Source organism: Loxodonta africana, chromosome 10 (assembly GCF_030014295.1).
Source record: "Loxodonta africana isolate mLoxAfr1 chromosome 10, mLoxAfr1.hap2, whole genome shotgun sequence".
Lineage (NCBI taxonomy): Eukaryota > Metazoa > Chordata > Mammalia > Proboscidea > Elephantidae > Loxodonta > Loxodonta africana.
Window position 1 is genome coordinate 88314921 of NC_087351.1, and position 16664 is coordinate 88331584.

At 41.5% G+C, this 16664-nt stretch overlaps 1 protein-coding gene across 8 annotated transcripts in view; it reads left to right on the forward strand.

Annotated features, from left to right (window-relative positions):
• Positions 1-16664, forward strand: part of IFT43 (intraflagellar transport 43) — a 130246-nt gene that overhangs the window by 19560 nt on the left and 94022 nt on the right. For all 8 annotated transcript variants that reach the window (XM_064292774.1, XM_064292775.1, XM_064292781.1 and 5 more), the window contains one exon: positions 13551-13615. In XM_064292774.1, the coding sequence (XP_064148844.1) occupies positions 13551-13615 (65 nt within the window). The remainder of the gene's footprint in view (positions 1-13550; positions 13616-16664) is intronic.

Here is a 16664-nt window from a genome sequence, read left to right on the forward strand (position 1 = left end):
TGCAAATTGTCATCTTTGCTTTAAGTAGTTGTCTTTTAGAGAAATTAGGAGAATTAAAAAAGATAATCTTTTATATTCACCCACATGTTATCTTTCAGGGGTCAGAGCCCTTCCAGTTTCTGCCTGCTCTTGTTTGCCCTCCAAATAGTTGTTTTATATATTTTGTCCAGGCTTTATAATATAAGGTTTAAGTTCAGTACAAGCTTCTCTGCATTACTGTATCTAGAACCTACCAGTTGCTTTTAGATTGTTTAAAAAATGCTGTGTGGCTTTTCCAAGTGGTACTATTGGTGAGAAAAGAATGAGAGTGGTTGTGGCAGAGATGGATTGTGTTGTTTTTCTCTTTGGTTAACTGATAGGGACATTCAGGTACATTGACTATCGAGACAGACGGTATAAAGACGTCAGCGGCGCATCAGTGGTGCACTGAGAGGTAATAATCAGAAATGGGTACAAACAGGGCCCAGAGACCTGGGATACAATTAACCAGGAAGTCGGTGTCCATCCATCAGATGCTGTGCTGAGCACTCTGAGAAGATAATCTGAACCTCTAAAGTTGGAGAGGTTGGCGGTTTGCCATTTCAAGGGCAGAAGGTCTTCCTATATAGCCTCAAGCTGGATAGCAAAGTTTATGGATTAAGTGACTGTACCCAGGTTATACCTTTCCTGTCAGACTACAGTCATCTAGGAGTAGTGGAGCAGCTGGCCTTCAGCCTTTCTTGTTTGAGAAGGGCTGGGAAGAGAACCTGAGAAGTTAACCCTGGGCTTGGACTGATCATCTGAAAAAGGAGAGAGCACTTAGCATGTTTCAACACTAGTCTATGAGGAAGTTTTTACTTAAATGAGAAAACTAAGAGCAATATAAGTTTTTCATAAACTGAATTTCTGTGATTTAAAGGACCATTCTTTATCTTGGTTTGTATCCCTTGTAATTTGGGAAGATTTAAAAGGCACCTTCTTTAATGAAATGACAGTGAGAGGACCATCGTTTAGGTGCTTAACAATTAAGTTCTTAAAAGTGGGTAACCCTGTACTGCTGACCTCCATCCCCCAAACAAAATTTGTTTTTTGAAACATTAACAGTCTGTGAAATCTAGAAGTTGAAGAAGCACTGGTTTAGAACCTTTTTTTTTTTAAGGATTACTGTGGCCACTGGAATGGTGTTTAGCGGCCCAGTAAAGTGTGTGCTAATTTGCCAGCCATGACCTTGTTCTTTGCCAATAGTGTCTTCCTTTTGGGCTTCCACATTGTAGACAGGATAAAGAAGAACTGCAGTGTGAGACATGGGGCGGTTGTGGTTTTACCACAGTGAATGGGGTGAACGGAGCCTGGTATATTTCTAGGTCTCACACGATGGGAGCTGCCTGCCCCTGGTTTAATGCTTCTTTCCTGCTACATCCATTTCTTTTCCATCATCATCCTTGAGGAGGCTTGTGAGAGATCAGGTTTCTTAAAGCATCAAGGTTATAGCATGTATCTTTTTCTCTTACCTTGCTCCAAGTTGTTACCCTCTGGACTTGCTTGAGGTAGCAAGTCTAGACTCTGCTTATACACAGTCACTAAGTCACAGGTGCCAGGAGAGATTGCTTCTTAAAGTGCTGGGAATTTACATCCTCAACATCGTGCACGTTTCTGGTTACATACGTGCTGGATAGATTTTAACAAACCGAAACGAGTTGAGAGAATGACGAAAATCTAGAGTTTGATTTATGATGAAGCTAAGAATGTTTTATGTTGGTTTAAATGGCAGCTAGTGTGGGGGAATGTGGCATCTCTTTGTAAGTGTTTGAAAGGGGTAGACCCAAGAAGAGGGGAGAGCTGATTTAAGACCACCCAAAAGGATGTAATTGAGATAAAGAGGATGCCGTCCAAGGTAGGAAAATCCAAGAAGAATTTCAAGAATGATTTTCAGGACTGAGATCTGTTCTCTTTGGATAAGTTTCTTCAACGAACTGCTGGCAGCTCTATCCATGAGTCATTTAAAGTGAGCACTTTGATGAGTCTGTACTGAGGTGGAATTTTATCGTAGGGCATGTGTGACTATCTGGGGAAGAGTGACACTATAGAGTGATTGCCAGAGATAGCATACGCTGAGGTTGTCCTGAGCATTACATTTTTTTCTCAGTGAGCAACTGAGCTTTGGTGTCCTCTTCTAGATTCAGGCAACTTTTAAGAATTGCTGTCTCTTCAGGGAAGCTGGAATAGATAAGAATCAAATCCCTGGAGGGAAACATGTGTGAGGCAGGCCCAAATAAAAAGCCCTACAATATTTGATTACCAAAAATTTCCCACTGTTTGAACCGTACACATTAGGGACTTCTCCAGATCTACATTTCGTTAGTAGTATTATATCTGAGAACTAATACAATAGCAACTATCACCACCATTTATTAAGTGTCTGCTCTGTGCCAGAGATTGTCTCTTACGTGTGCAGTACATCTACAAGGGGCTCATGAAGAAAAGGAGGGTTACCCAGGCTACCTAGCTAGAACGTAACAGAGCTGGGACTTGAACTCAGGACCATCCTTGCCTCCACTCTCCCTCATCATTGCCCTTCTCTTTTTAAGGCTATAGCTTTTCCCCTTTACTTCATTCTGACAAACTCACTTTTCCCCTCCATTTAGTCTCTCGTTCTTCAGATCTACACCATGGTATGAAGAGAATATCTCGTGGCATGCAGCTGCTTTCCAAGTACAAAGATTTATATCGATGTCAGCTTAACAGTTTGGCGCGGCACTCAAGCTGTTACAGTTTATTTTTGGCATCACTTTTTAATCCTGACGTTGCCCTTATCCCTTCCCAATTCCTTCAGTCTAAGCCATAGCTTGCCTCAGTAGAGAGGCAAGGATTAGACCATGGTACCTTCTCATCCTCCTGTGATGTTATTGGGCATATTTATCATTAATAGATACATCTTACTTTGTGCCCAGGAAATAAATGAAGGAGACAGAGTTCTTTCAGTTTGGTCTTCCCAGATCTCATCTTTAATATCGAGTTAGATGTCATTGATCTAGTGTCTATTGTTCTTGTTCACTTTTTTTTTTCAGCCCAGACATATGCATTTCTTTAGCTCCTCTGTCCTTTGAAGCCTGTTCTAGCTGACATGCACTCAGTATCTAGGAAGTTGTGTATCGTCTGGTTTGGTGCAAGACTTTGGTGTCAGACAGACCCGGATTTGAATTCTTGTTCTCCATTACCTACAGATAGAATGGTTTTAGGTGGGTTAATCTAAGTCTCAGTTTCCTCATCTGTAAATTTGATTTATAGTTGTGCCCAGTTCATAGGTCACTAGGATTAAGAAAAATAGTACTCCTAAAGCTTTGGTGTGTAGGAAACCCTCAACAGATGTTGGCGGCTATTATTACTGTTATCAACTATGAGTTAGCTAATGTTTTCTTTCTCATTACCTTGGTGAGTTTACTCACCACGATCAAGACTTCATGGCATATTCTCATTTCTCTGTGTAGCCTTGTCTTGTCTTTGTTTTTGTCTCCACTCCCTTTGTACCAGCTCAAATTGATGATAAATGCTCCATGTTATCATTTATATCTTTTTCCCGGGGTACCCTCTCCCTGATTTCAAAACACTACACAGAGTCTAGCATCACAAAATTATAGAAATGGAAAAACCCAGGATCATGGAGCTAGTGTGGTAGACACGAGGTTACTTGGTGTCTAGTCTATTGTTCTTTCCACCATGTTTTTTCCTTACTCAAATTCCATATTTACATATACACCCAGTAAAATCCAAATCCATAGTAATGAGGGGGGATGAAGAGGAGATAACTTTTATTTAGAAGCACATTTCCCATCACTTCTAGTCCTGGAAAGGATCTTAAGACCCAGCGTTTTGGGTGCAGAGTTGTTTTCAGGTCCTCAGGTTGTTAGGAATTCCCAGTCATTAAGTGGAGGGTGTCTCTGTTCCTGTTCAGCATAGTTTGTTATTAAGCACGTATATTGATACACAACCCTCATAGGGTGCTCTCCTCCTCATCAGTCCTAGCTCTTTTCTCTTTTGTTGGCCTAAACTTAATACTTTTGTCTTAGTTATCTAGTGCTGCTGTGACAGAAATACCACAAGTGGATGGCTTTAACAAAGAGAAATTTATTTTTCTCACAGTTGAGGAGGCTAGAAGTCTGAATTCAGGGTGCCAGCTCCAGGGGAAAGCTTTCTCTCTCTCTCAGCTCTGGGGGAAGGTCCTTGTCATCAATCTCCTGATCTAGGAGCTTCTCAGTGCAGGGACCCTGGGTCCTAAGGATGCACTCTGCTCCTGGCACTGACTTCTTGGTGGTATGAGGTCCTCATGTTCCTCTGCTCACTTCTCTCTTTTATATCTCAAAAGAGAGTGACCCAAAATACAACCCAATCCTGTAGATTGAGTCCTGCCTCATTAACATCATAGAAGTAAGATTTACAACAATAGGAAAATCACATCAGATGATAAAATGGTGGCTAATCACACAATACTGGGACTCATGGCCTAGCCAAGTTGACACGCACTTTTGGGGGACACAATTCAACACATAACACTTGTAATTTCTTTTTTTAAAAATTATTTTCTTTTTGTTGAAAAATACACACAGCAGAACATACACCAATTCAACAATTCTGCATTTGCAATTCAGTGACATTGATTACATTCTTCAGATTGTGCAACCATTCTTATCCTCGTTTTCTGAATTTTTTCCACACCTGTTAACTTAAACTCACTACCCCCTAAGCTTTCTGTCTAACTTTTCCAGTTGCTGTTGTCAGTTTGATCTCATATAGATAGTTCTTTAAAAGGGTGCAATGCTCAAGGCAGACATTCTTTACTAATTAAGCTAAACTATTGTTTGGTTTAAAGAAGAATTCAGGGGATGTTTTTGGTCTAAGGTTTAAAGATTATCTCAGAGCTCTATGGTTCCAGAAATTCTGGATTCCTCGAAAATTTGAAATCCTGTTCTGCATTTCCCCTCTTTTGATCAGGATATCTCTATAGAATCTTTGTTCGGAACAATCAGCAGTGGTAGCCATGCACCACCAGTTCTTCTGGTCTCATGGCAAAGGAGGCAGTTGTTCATGGAGGCAATCAGCCACACATTACATTTCCTCTCCTACTCTTGACTCTCCTTCTTCCTCTGTTGCTCCAGGTGAATAGAGACCAATTGTTGAACCGTGAGTGGCCACTTACAAGCTTTTAAGACCCCAGATGCTACACAAGGAGCTAGGAGGTAGAACAGAAGCACTAAGCATGATACTAGCCCAGTTAACTGGGATCCTCCATGAAACAATGACCCTAAACCTCCACACCAAGTAACCAAATCCTACGAGGTGTTTGTACATAAGCAGCCTTCACAGCTGCTCTTTTTTTTGTTGTTGTAAATGTATCTATCACACAGCATTTGCCAATTCAACTTTTTACAGGTGTGGAACTTATTGACATCAATTACATTAATTGACTGTGCAAGTATTACCCTTAATCAGTAGGAATTTTCTATCACTGTAAACGGAAACTCAGTGATCTGTAAGCAATAATCCAGTTTTTTTGTTTTAACTCTTTAGTGCAATTTAAAACATCCAGAAAATTAGAAAGAATAGTATAATGAAAAATGTACGTGTACTACCTAGATTCAACTGTTACTAACATTTTGCCTTATTTGCTTAAATTATAACTTATAAAATATTTTAAAAATATTGTTATAGGTATATTTTTTGCTGAATTGTTTCAAAGCGAATTATAGATATTCTGACAGGTCACTTAAATACTGTAGCATATAGCTCTAAAAAATAACGTTTTCCTGGAAAACCACAATTCCACACCTAACAAAATTGATAATAATGTCCTAACATCATTTAGTACCCAATCCATATCCAGTCTCCCCAGTTATCTCCAAAATGTCTTTTATAGCTAATTTTTTCAAATAAGGATCCAGTCAAAGACCACAGCATTGCATTTATTTATCTCTCTTAAGTCTTTGAATTTAGAGTAGTCGCCTACCCCTCTCCTTTGCCCCTTTAAATGTCACTGACTTTTTTAAGAGATTCGGCCAGTTTTATAGAGTGTCCCACCTTCTAGGTTTGTCTGATTCTTCCTTCTTGTCTTTTAACTTACTTCACTTTCCCCTGATTTCCTTTAAAGTGGAAATCACACCAGAAGACTTGATTAGATTCAGGTTGAACGTTTTAAAGGACTTTTTCCTGGGTGGCACCGTGTGCTTCATGAGGCATTGCATCAGGAGCACATTTTCCCCCTTCCAGCCAGAATGTAACGGGGAGGTTCTTTGGGACTGTTTAGAATCTCCAGTTCCTCCCATCAGTCAGTCTTTCACCTCATGGCTTTAGCATTCATTGATGATTCAGGGTTTTGTTTCTGTACTTAAAATAGTATTTGCATTTCAATATGTCCATTTTCACTGAAGGAACAATGTTTACTCATAGGGGTTCAGTTATGAGCTTGGATGCTCTGTTACCTTCCACTGACCGTAAATCCACTGGGTCTGTTACGAATTAGTTTTCAGACTCAAGGTTGAGGCAGACTTCTGGAGGAAAAAATTGGCAGAGACAGAACTACACATGGAGGACAGGCGAGGAATAGCGACCACCTGCTGCTGTGTACCATATTTTCTCTCCTCTACTTTCTTGAACCTTCTTTCAGGTTGCCAGGGAAAGGAAGGGAAGAACTTGTTTCCAGCCAGTGATCAAGGTTTGAAAGTGGAAACTGTATTGCCCCAGGAAGCTGGGAGATGAATAAACGTGAGGCTTGCTATGTATCTTGCTTAACTAAGTGTCCCCCCTGTTGGGAATTTATGTGTTTAGACTGGCTTTTTAAACAGGGTACAGTTTGGATTTAGGACTCTTAAAGGTAGAGGTGGGCATCAACAAACGGTCTGATTCATGTTGTGGGGTTTCTCCAGGACTTTAGAGAGTGTGTGAAAAGTTTCTAAACTCAAAAGGCTCCTTTTTTGGCACTGCAGCATCTTTTCTATTTTGGCATCTTAAGAATCTGGGGGAACCATATAAAGATCAGAAACAAGTCTGGCCCTTACGGCTCCCTCTGACATGGTAATTCCAGTGAGTTGAATCCTGGCCCATTCGGATGAGACCATATAAAGCGGCTGTTTCCTGAATTTCCCGCTCTCTGCAGGCTCCTTTTTGTAGAAAGCTGGTATTTTAGGACTGCAGCCGCCTGTCACGTGCTTCCAACTCTTTACTCCCAGTCATCCCTGCCCCCTGTTTATTTTTGGAGCGAGCACATTTTTGCTTCTCTTTAGGAGCTATGCGGGGTCCTGCCCCCTCTGTCCATCAGGCGGCAGCCCCTGGCAGGCTGTGCTCATTTCCCACACTCAGAGACGTGACCAGCTTTCAAGAGAGAACGTGAGGGATGCACTGCCTAAGGACTACTGTCACCCGTTTCTATTTCTGTCCCTCTTGGTGTTGCACATTTTAAGACTCTTTTTTTAAAACAAGTTTGGGTAATACTACCTGGCAGTGAGTCTGCCAAAATTGGAAATTATTTTCCCAGCTGATGTCTTGGGGCTGTGCCTCTGAATTTCAGAGGCAGAGTAGTTTGAAGAAAAACCAGAACTTTTAAACTCTAGGATCAAGCCTTCTCTTTTTTTCTGGCTCTTGAGGTCTTTTGGGCTCTAATCTCTCTCTCTTACCTGGTTTTGTTTTGTTTTGTTTTCTCTTCCCTAGTGCAGGGATAGCAAATCAATTTCTTCCGAAGTGCTAACTCAGATTGGGAGTGTCTTCCTAAGTGCTTGGTCAGAGGGGATTCCGATGTTAGTCTGGGCTCCGTGATAAAGAATGCCATGACATCTGAGCCTGCCTAAAGATTAGGTTTCTAGTTTCAAGGATGGAGCAAGAATAAATTGTTCGTTTGTTTGTTTTTAGTGAGTAGACCATGACATAGAGCACTCAAACATACAAGGTTTGAAAAAAAATAAATCAAGCGTTAGCGTCTCCTCTTGTCCTACCCAGACTGATGGGCAGCAAAGGGAAAATCCCTGACTAAACAGTTACAACTTCTCACTGCTCTAGACAGGGACTAGAGCACTGACTGCTGAGCTAGGGAGGTATTCAGGTCCCTGTAGGCCCCCCGCATCTGATCTGTCACCTCAGGGAAGGGAAAGCACAGCAGTTTTGGCAGCTGGCCCTAAAAGAAACCACCACAGAGGTTTGGCCTGGGTGTGTGTCCTGTGTTTCAAATTGCCCTGGGGAGAGAGCTGTGGAGCTCTTTTTGAAATGGGGCTAACTAGGTGTCCTTCTAACTCTTAGGAAGAGCAGCCAGGCATTCAGGGGCTGGGCTGTCCATGCAAAAGCAGCCCACCAGACCTTTGGATTACATTGCTAAAAGCCAGTTACAAGCTTGTATTTCAAACAGATTATTTTAACCTAATTACCAGCTGCTGCATTATAATCAGGTTGCATCAGCTTACACTTAAGGCCTACATTGTAAAGTCATAGATGCTGAGTGGCTAAGACCCCCAAAGATTTTCCCCAGGGTCCCCTACTGATACATATTCAGTTTGCAACATTTGCTACAGGCCAAGTGGCATCTGCTATCCCTGTCCTCATTACACCCTTGGATCCAGTTACTTCTGGAATACTTTTCCTTTCCTTTCAATCCAGGACAAGCTCCGCTTTTTACACAAAACTTCCTTGACCTCTCTTTTTCCTCAGCACTTCCCAAGTCTGTACAGTTCTGTTTAACCTTTAGTTACGTATTGCAAGCTTTGCATGCTTGTCAGAGCAGTGTTTTAATGATGGGCCAGGAGAAAGCCCAATGAAAGCCACCAAGGTGACAAGAAAACTGCAGAATTCAGTGGAACTACCCCATGGCTGAAGGGATTCCTCCTCAGCTCCCCCTTTGGCCTCTACAAGCAGCCTCTCCCGGGGTGACTCTCAGTACCTCCTTCTGACTCTCCATTGCTGATGGCTAGTCCCTACCTTAATGTGGCTTCTTACACTTCAAACTAAGCCTGATGCCCAATCACGTGGATTTCACACAGACTCAGCATACCCCCAATTCTGCCTCTTCTCGGCCTCATTGAACTGAGGTAACATTTGAGGGCAGGGATGGCATCTTCTACTTTCTCACTGTCACCTAATGCACTGAGGACTGTGCCCAGCTTCCCATGTAGGGAACAAAGCTGAGTTCTTGGTAATAGTGGTTAATTTATTCTGTCTCATCCAGACAGGATATTTGTGTGCGACCATAAGACTTGTAGTAGATGGTATTTACAAAAAAAGTTCTTATCCTTGGACTCAGATTACTAAATAATGAATGTAAGGATTCCCAGTCAAGAGGTAGACCTGTCCCTCTCTTTGTCCAGTCCCTGCCTTGCAGAGAGCTGAGCTCTGCCTGGCCTTCTCCATCTCCCACCTGCCTCAGCATTCTCCTGAGGTTTGTGAAGACTCTCAGTAGGAAGCAAGGAGGGCTTTTATAGCCCCTGCTTCTTGTTGCTCAGAGGATTTCTTTAGAACTCGCCCTCTTCCAGGGATCTCATTGTTTGGGGGAAATGAAAGGTGCTCACACAGAAGGCCAGAGGACCGTGAGGTAATGAATTGTTAGTTTTTACGATATTACGTCAACTCCCAAAGTCTTCAGATGTGACTTCCAGGTTCTGAGCACACGTTATCACAGATGGCTCCATCCTTGAGTAAAGAAATATTACCTATTACACCACAAGGAAGATGGGTGCCGATCAGATAGATTTAAAATATCCATTGACATCAGGTGAGTACTCCTCAAGGGGACCCAGTAAGATTCAGCTCACTTCCCTTTGTTTAAAATTTCAAGCCTCCCAACATAGTGCCTTATTCAGGGTAAGAGCCGTACAAGTATTAACGGACGAGTGGATCATGAGTCTACCTGTCTAATGCTTTTTGAGTACCAAGACAGATGGGGCTCTTACCCTTCTTGCTTTATCATTGTCTCTCTGCAGCCTGCCTCCCTGTGCAAGGTTCTTGCTTTTTGCTTACACACAACTTTGGTTTGTGGTAGCTTTGGGTCATTGTGATTCCAACTCACTCTTATAGCCCTGGTGCCCAGAGCTGTCTGAACAACTTAGCCTCTGTGCCTCAACTCCAGATTCCTGGGACAGAGAATCTGACTGGTTAAGATTGGGTCAGACTGGAATACCCCCATTTCAATCAGCTTTGTCTTAGGAAAGAGGGTTCTTCGGATATGGAGCTTCCCCTTCCAGTCTAGGGACGAGGATGCTGGGGTGCCAGGTACCCCAAAAGAGGGTGTGTGGACTGGGAAGCGATGGTGGGATCTCTGACTTAGTACATCTCCCTTCTCTGGCTTTCCCCCTTGTTATTGTTAGAGACACACAATAGCTTGTTTCCACTTCTGTATTTTTGTTGTTTCTGAGATATGCAGAGCCCCAAAATAACTTTAGTACTTGCCTCTAGCATAGGAAATGTTTTAACTTTAAAGTGTTAAAAAGCAAAGATGTCACTATGAGGACTAAGGTGCGCCTGACCCAAGCCATGGTATTTTCAGTTGCCTCATATGCATGTGAAAGCTAGACAATGAATAAGGAAGACCGAAGAAGAATTGACACCTTTGAATTGTGGTAGTGTTGGTGAAGGATATTGAGTATACTATAGGCTGCCAGAAGAACGAACAAACCTGTTGGAAGAAGTACAGTCAGAATGTTCCTTGGAAACAAGGATGGTGAGACTTCATCTCATATACTTTGGATATGTTATCAGGAGAGACCAATCCCTGGAGAAGGACATTGTGCTTGGTAAAGTGATGTAAAGGGTCAACAAAAAAGAGGAGGCCCTCAATGAGGTGGATTGACACAGTGGCTGCCAACAATGGGCTCAGGCATAAAAATGATTATGAGGATGCCCCAGGACTGGGCAGTGTTCTGTTCCATTGTACATAAGGTTGCTGTGCTTTGGAACTGACTCAGTGGCACCTAACAACAGCAACAGCACAGAAAGCTAAAGGTCGTGCTCTCCCCTGAAGTGCTGTTCACGTTCCCAGGAGTTAATTGGAGATAGACATTCCAAGCCTTGGCTGCTTCTCAGTCAGTCATTTCCAGCAGGGCTCTGGCTCACCCTGCAGAAAGGCCCAGCATGGAAACAAATGTCCTTGATAGGCTGGGGTGCTACTAGAGAAGCAGGAAAGAAAGTGTATCTTTGTGTAAAATAAAAATATCAAAAGTATAAAGGTATTTTCTTAAACAGTTACAAAATAATCTGAGTAGTAGATTAAAAGACAGTTGCAGTGAAACAGCCTTTTAGTCCAGGGGCCAGCAGATACATTGCACAGACTAACCCGCTGCTTGTAAATAAAGTTTTATTGGAACACAACCACACCCATGTATTGTCTATGGCTGTTTGTTCTATAATATTCTAATTGAGTAGTTGCAACAAAGACTGTATGGCCCACAAAACTGAAAATATTTACTACATGGCCCTTTATGGAAACCCTGGTGGCGTAGCTGTTAAGTGCTACCAACAGGTCGGCAGTTCGAATCCACCAGGTGCTCCTTTGAAACTTTATATGGCAGTTCTACACTGTCCTATAGCGTCGCTGAGTCGAAAACGGCTCGGTGGAAACAGGTTTTTGGTTTTTTTTGGACCTTTACAGTAAAAACTTTGCTAATCCCTGTTTTAGTCCCTTTATCAAGGTACCTTCTAGACTGAGATCAATGATTGTAATTATAGCAAGTCTTGGAAAAAGAAAAAACTTGATACTTTAAAAACCAGTTTTAGGAGAATACTGCGTAATTGAAAATGCTATTCTACCCACTAGAATGGCTCACTGGATTAGTTGGTATTCCCCTGGTATTTTTAATTGCTGTACTGGACAAGAATTTCTGCACTCGAATTTCTGAAAGTATGCGCTGCAGATGAATGCTTCCTGCCTGAATAATTTCAATTTTTTTTAATTTTTATTGTGCTTTAAGTGAAAATTTGCGAATCAAGTCAGTCTCTCATACAAAAATTTATATACACCTTGCTATATACTCCTAGAAACCCTGGTGGCATGGTGGCTAAGTGCTACGGCTGCTAACCAAAGGGTTGACAATTTGAATCCGCCAGGCGCTCCGTGGAAACTCTGTGGGGCAGTTCTACTCTGTCCTGTAGGGTTGCTATGAGTCGGAATCAACTCGATGGCACTGGGTTTGGTTTTTTTTTTGGTTTTTATATACTCCTAGTTGCCCTCCCCCTAATAAGAACAAACTCCTTTCCACTATTTTCGTGTCTATTCAGACAGCTTCTGACCCTCTCTACCCTCTCATCTCCTATCCAGACAGGAGCTGCCCACATAGTCTCATGTGTCTTCTTGATCCAAGAAGCTTACTCCTCACCGGTACTGTTTTCTATCCCATAGTCCTGTCCAATCCCTGTCTGAAGAGTTGGCTTTGGGAATGGTTCCTGTCTTGGGCTAATTTGAGTAGATTTTTAACACACCAATTTAGTTTGCCATCTAAATGAGCCTCCTTCTTATGTCTTTATTACTTTTCTGTTTATAAAGGTGTAATATAAGTTGAATGTAAAAAATATATATATTTGGAAAGTGCACAATGGCACAATAAAGGAAAATAAAAATTGCCCACAGCTTCATCACTGGAGTCCCATTCCCCCCATGTGCACATAGCAGTTAACGCTAGATACTATGAACTAATAGGGAGAAAGGCCTGGCGAGCTACTTCTGAAAATCAGCCAATGAAAACCCTGTGGATCACAATGGGACGTTGCCTGATCTGGAATCAATTGTAGGGATGGCACAGGACCGGGCAGCATTAGGTCCCCCTGAGTCAGGGCCAGCTTGGTGGCAGCTAATAGCAACATTATGTATTAGTGATCTTTTCACAAAATCAGAAACATGTTCCTACTGTTTTGCAACATGTTTTTTAAAAAGTAATGTATGTTGAACTTCCTGTGTTTGTTGTAACAAATTTTTATTATTGCATAGTATTTTTATGTGTTTATTCTGTAATTTGCTTATGTCCTTACTGTTGGTCATTTAGGTTGTTTCCAGTTATTCACTATTCACTATAATATAACATATTCCTCTGATTACCCTATTTTTTTTTTCCCGACCCTATTTTTACGCAAATAATGATGTGTCATCTGCATTTTTTTACTGGTTGCACCCTCCCCCATGCAGTATTTTTGTAAACCTACTATGCTAATTTTTTTTACAGTAACGTGTGGAAGAGGATTGGCATGGCGTTGCTTGTGAGGGTGCCTCGCAGGGGGAGGGTGAGGCTGGCAAACAAACGCAGAAGGCACACATTATTTGCGTGAAAATACGGTGTTTCATTGGGATGAGTTCCTGAGATTGCAATTGCTGACTCAAAAAGTATGAATGTTTTTAAGACTTTCAATACACATTGCCAAGTTGACCTCCAGAAACCTTGTGCCAACTTATACATCCACCAGATGTAAAAGCACCTAGATTTTCATGGGATATTGGACAGGTTACTGTGTCTTTATTCAAAAGGTTTTAACAGGCAGAATATCGGTTTAGATGTGACCTTAACCTCAGTTTGAAGGTAAAAGTTGATTGAGGGTGTTATTTCGACTTCTCTCTGCAGGCTCCTCCTCCAAAGCCACCCCGTCGGCAGGGAGGCTGGGCAGATGATTCCATGAAGGCTTCAAAGTGAGTACCAGCAGCTCGCGGGAGTGGAGGTTGGGGACTTGGCTTCTGTGCTGGTGGTGGTGTTTTATAATGGCCTTATTGAGATAGAAATCATATATAATTTGCTCTTGTAAGGTGTATATTCAGCGGTTTTTAGTATATTCATAGAGTTTCTTAACCATTACCACGATCAATTTAAGAACATTTTACCACCTACAAAAGAAACCTCATACCCTTTAGCTGAACAAAAAAAGCTGTCAGCAGCGAAGGTTTGGGGACAGTAAAACGGTTCAGTGTAAGAAAGGGATGTGGTTTCATCAGCAGGTGAGATGGCATCTCTGAAGCCTCTATCCTGTCTCTCACATGTTTTCTGTTCAATCTATAGGCTTTGCATGGCTTAGGATCGTTTTAAGCATGTTTTTAAGTACATGGTGATATTCCAAAGGGCGGTTGATACCGCTGGTATATTGTTAGTGTGATTTTTGTTTTCCTTGTTGACTGAAGGAATTAGTGGATCTAGAAAGTAAAAGGTCATTAAAAAGACAGGAAAGAAGGAAGAGACCAAAATGGATGTCACAATAGCAAAAGAGAACAGGAGAAACAAAGTAGAAGCTGAACAGAAGATTTCAAAAACCGTCTCAAGAAGACATGGTAAAGTATTATAATAAAATGTACATACACTTGGAGTTAGAAAACCAAAAGAGAAGAACAGGATCAGCATTTCTCAAGCTGAAGGAGCTGAAGAGAACATTCAAGGCTACAGTTGCAATACTGAAGAATTCTATGGGCGAGAAATTGAATGATGGAGGACGCATCAAAAGAAGATGGAAGGAATACATAGAGTCACTGTACCAAAATGAAGTGACCGATGTTCATTTCAAGAGGCGGCATATGAAGAAGAACTGCTGGTACTGAAGGAAGAAGCTCAAGTTGCACTGAAGGCATTGGCAAAAACAAGCTCCGGGAAATCGATGGAATACTAATTGAAATACTTCAACAAATGGATGCAACGCTAGCGGTGCTTACTTGTCTATGTCAGAAAATTTGGAGGACAGCTACCTGCCAACTAGCTACGAGAGAGCCATGTTTGTACCCATTCCAAAGAAAGATAATCAAATGGAATGCAGAAATTATTAAACAATATCATTAATACCATATGCTAGCAAATTTTTGCTGAAGATGATTCAAAAAAGGCTGCTGCTGGATATCTATAGGGAACTGCCAGAAGTTCAGGCCAGACTCAGAAGAGTACATGGAATGAGAGATACCACTGCTAATATGAGATGAGTCTTGGCTGAATACAGAGATTACCAGAAAGTTGTTTACCTGTGGGAAAGCATTCAACTGTGTGAATCATAACAAATTATGGATGGGAATTCCAGAACACTTAATTGTGCTCATGGGGAACCTTTACATAGACCAAGAGGCAGTCGTTTGAACTGAACAAGGGAATACTCTGTGGCCTGAAGTTATGAAAGATGTGCAGCAGCGGAAGCTGGACAGTGAAAAAGGAAGACTGAAGTAGAATTGACATATTCAAATTGTGGTGTTGTCAGAGAATATGGAATATACCGTGGACTGCAAGAAGAACTAACAAACCTGTCTTGGAGGAAGTACAGCCAGGATGTTCATTAGAAGTGAGGATGGTGTCTTGCTTAGCTTGGGCACGTGATCAGGAAACACCAGCCGCTAGAAAGAGACATCATGTTTGATAGAGGGTCAGCGAAAAAGAGGGAAATCCTCAGTGAGGTGAATTGACGTGATAGTTGCAACAATAGGCTCAAACATACCAAAGACTGAGGATGATGCAGGACTGGGCAGTGTTTTGTTACAACAAGGGCTCTGTGAGTCGAAACCAACTCGAGGGCAACAAACAACAGTAACAGCAGGTGCATGGTGATGCTCTGAAGGGCGGTTGGTACCACTGGTGTATTGTTAGCGCGATTTTCGTTTTATTTGAAGACTTAAGGGATTAGTGAATCTAGAGATTTTCTCTGTTTGTAACTACATATTAATCTAGGCTAACTTCAAAGGCTTCATTATCGCACAAAGCAGTTTAAACGGAAATCAGGATAAATTTGCTCTACCTTAACAGTTACGGCAGACTGTTCGAATTAACATAATTTGACATGTTGAGTGTATGAGATTTTTTGTTCCTTATTGTAAGGTTTTACTACCTTTGTTTAACGTTTCAGTATTGGCTGGCTTTTGAATACCTTGGATAAAATTTATATTAGGACTGCTTTGACAATAAGAAGGGTTGCTTTTACTTGTTCATGGAGTAAGTAACATGTATCTGGAAAAAAATTGTCATTCTTCTTCCTCAGTTTTTGTTTCTCCTAATTCCTTGTCCCCAAAATCATACGAATTACACCAATTTTTATTAAAGGCTTGGCTGTGGCTTATTTTAAAGTGGCCTTAAAACATTGTTCTTATATTTGAAGGTTAAGCTACAAACAACATTTTTTGGATTTCTCCTTAAATTGTTTGCAGGATTACTGATGGGAATGTACAGTTTACTTACAGTGCTCTCTGTGGATCCCCCTTGTGAGCCCAGCATTATTTTCAAGATGGCTGCCAAGGCTTATGGTGCAATTACATGGATGTACAGCACGGTATATGGTAATAGGAATCTAAGCCTTATATGTATGATACTTAAACCAGTTCAGCATTTTCTTTCTTATAGTTCTAATTTAGAAGGCATTAAACTTAAATGCAAACGGTTGAGCACTTGACTACTAGCCAAAATTGGCAGTTCAAACCCACCCAGAGGCATCTCCAAAGACAGGCCTGGAGATCTACTTCCAAAAGCCTTGCATACCCTATGGAGCAGTTCTGCTGTGCACACACGGGGTCGCCATGAGTCAGAATCAGACTGACTTGACAGCAGCTGACAACAGCAATAAACAGCTAGATGATTAAAAGAATACCTAAGAGTAAGAAGTAATAACAGAATTTTGTGAAGTGGTCAATGTACTCTAGGAAACCAAGTGGGCAAAATCAAGCTGAAAGACTGATGAATTGACTGACGAAAAACCATTCCTGTAATCAACCATAAAGTGTTGAAGAA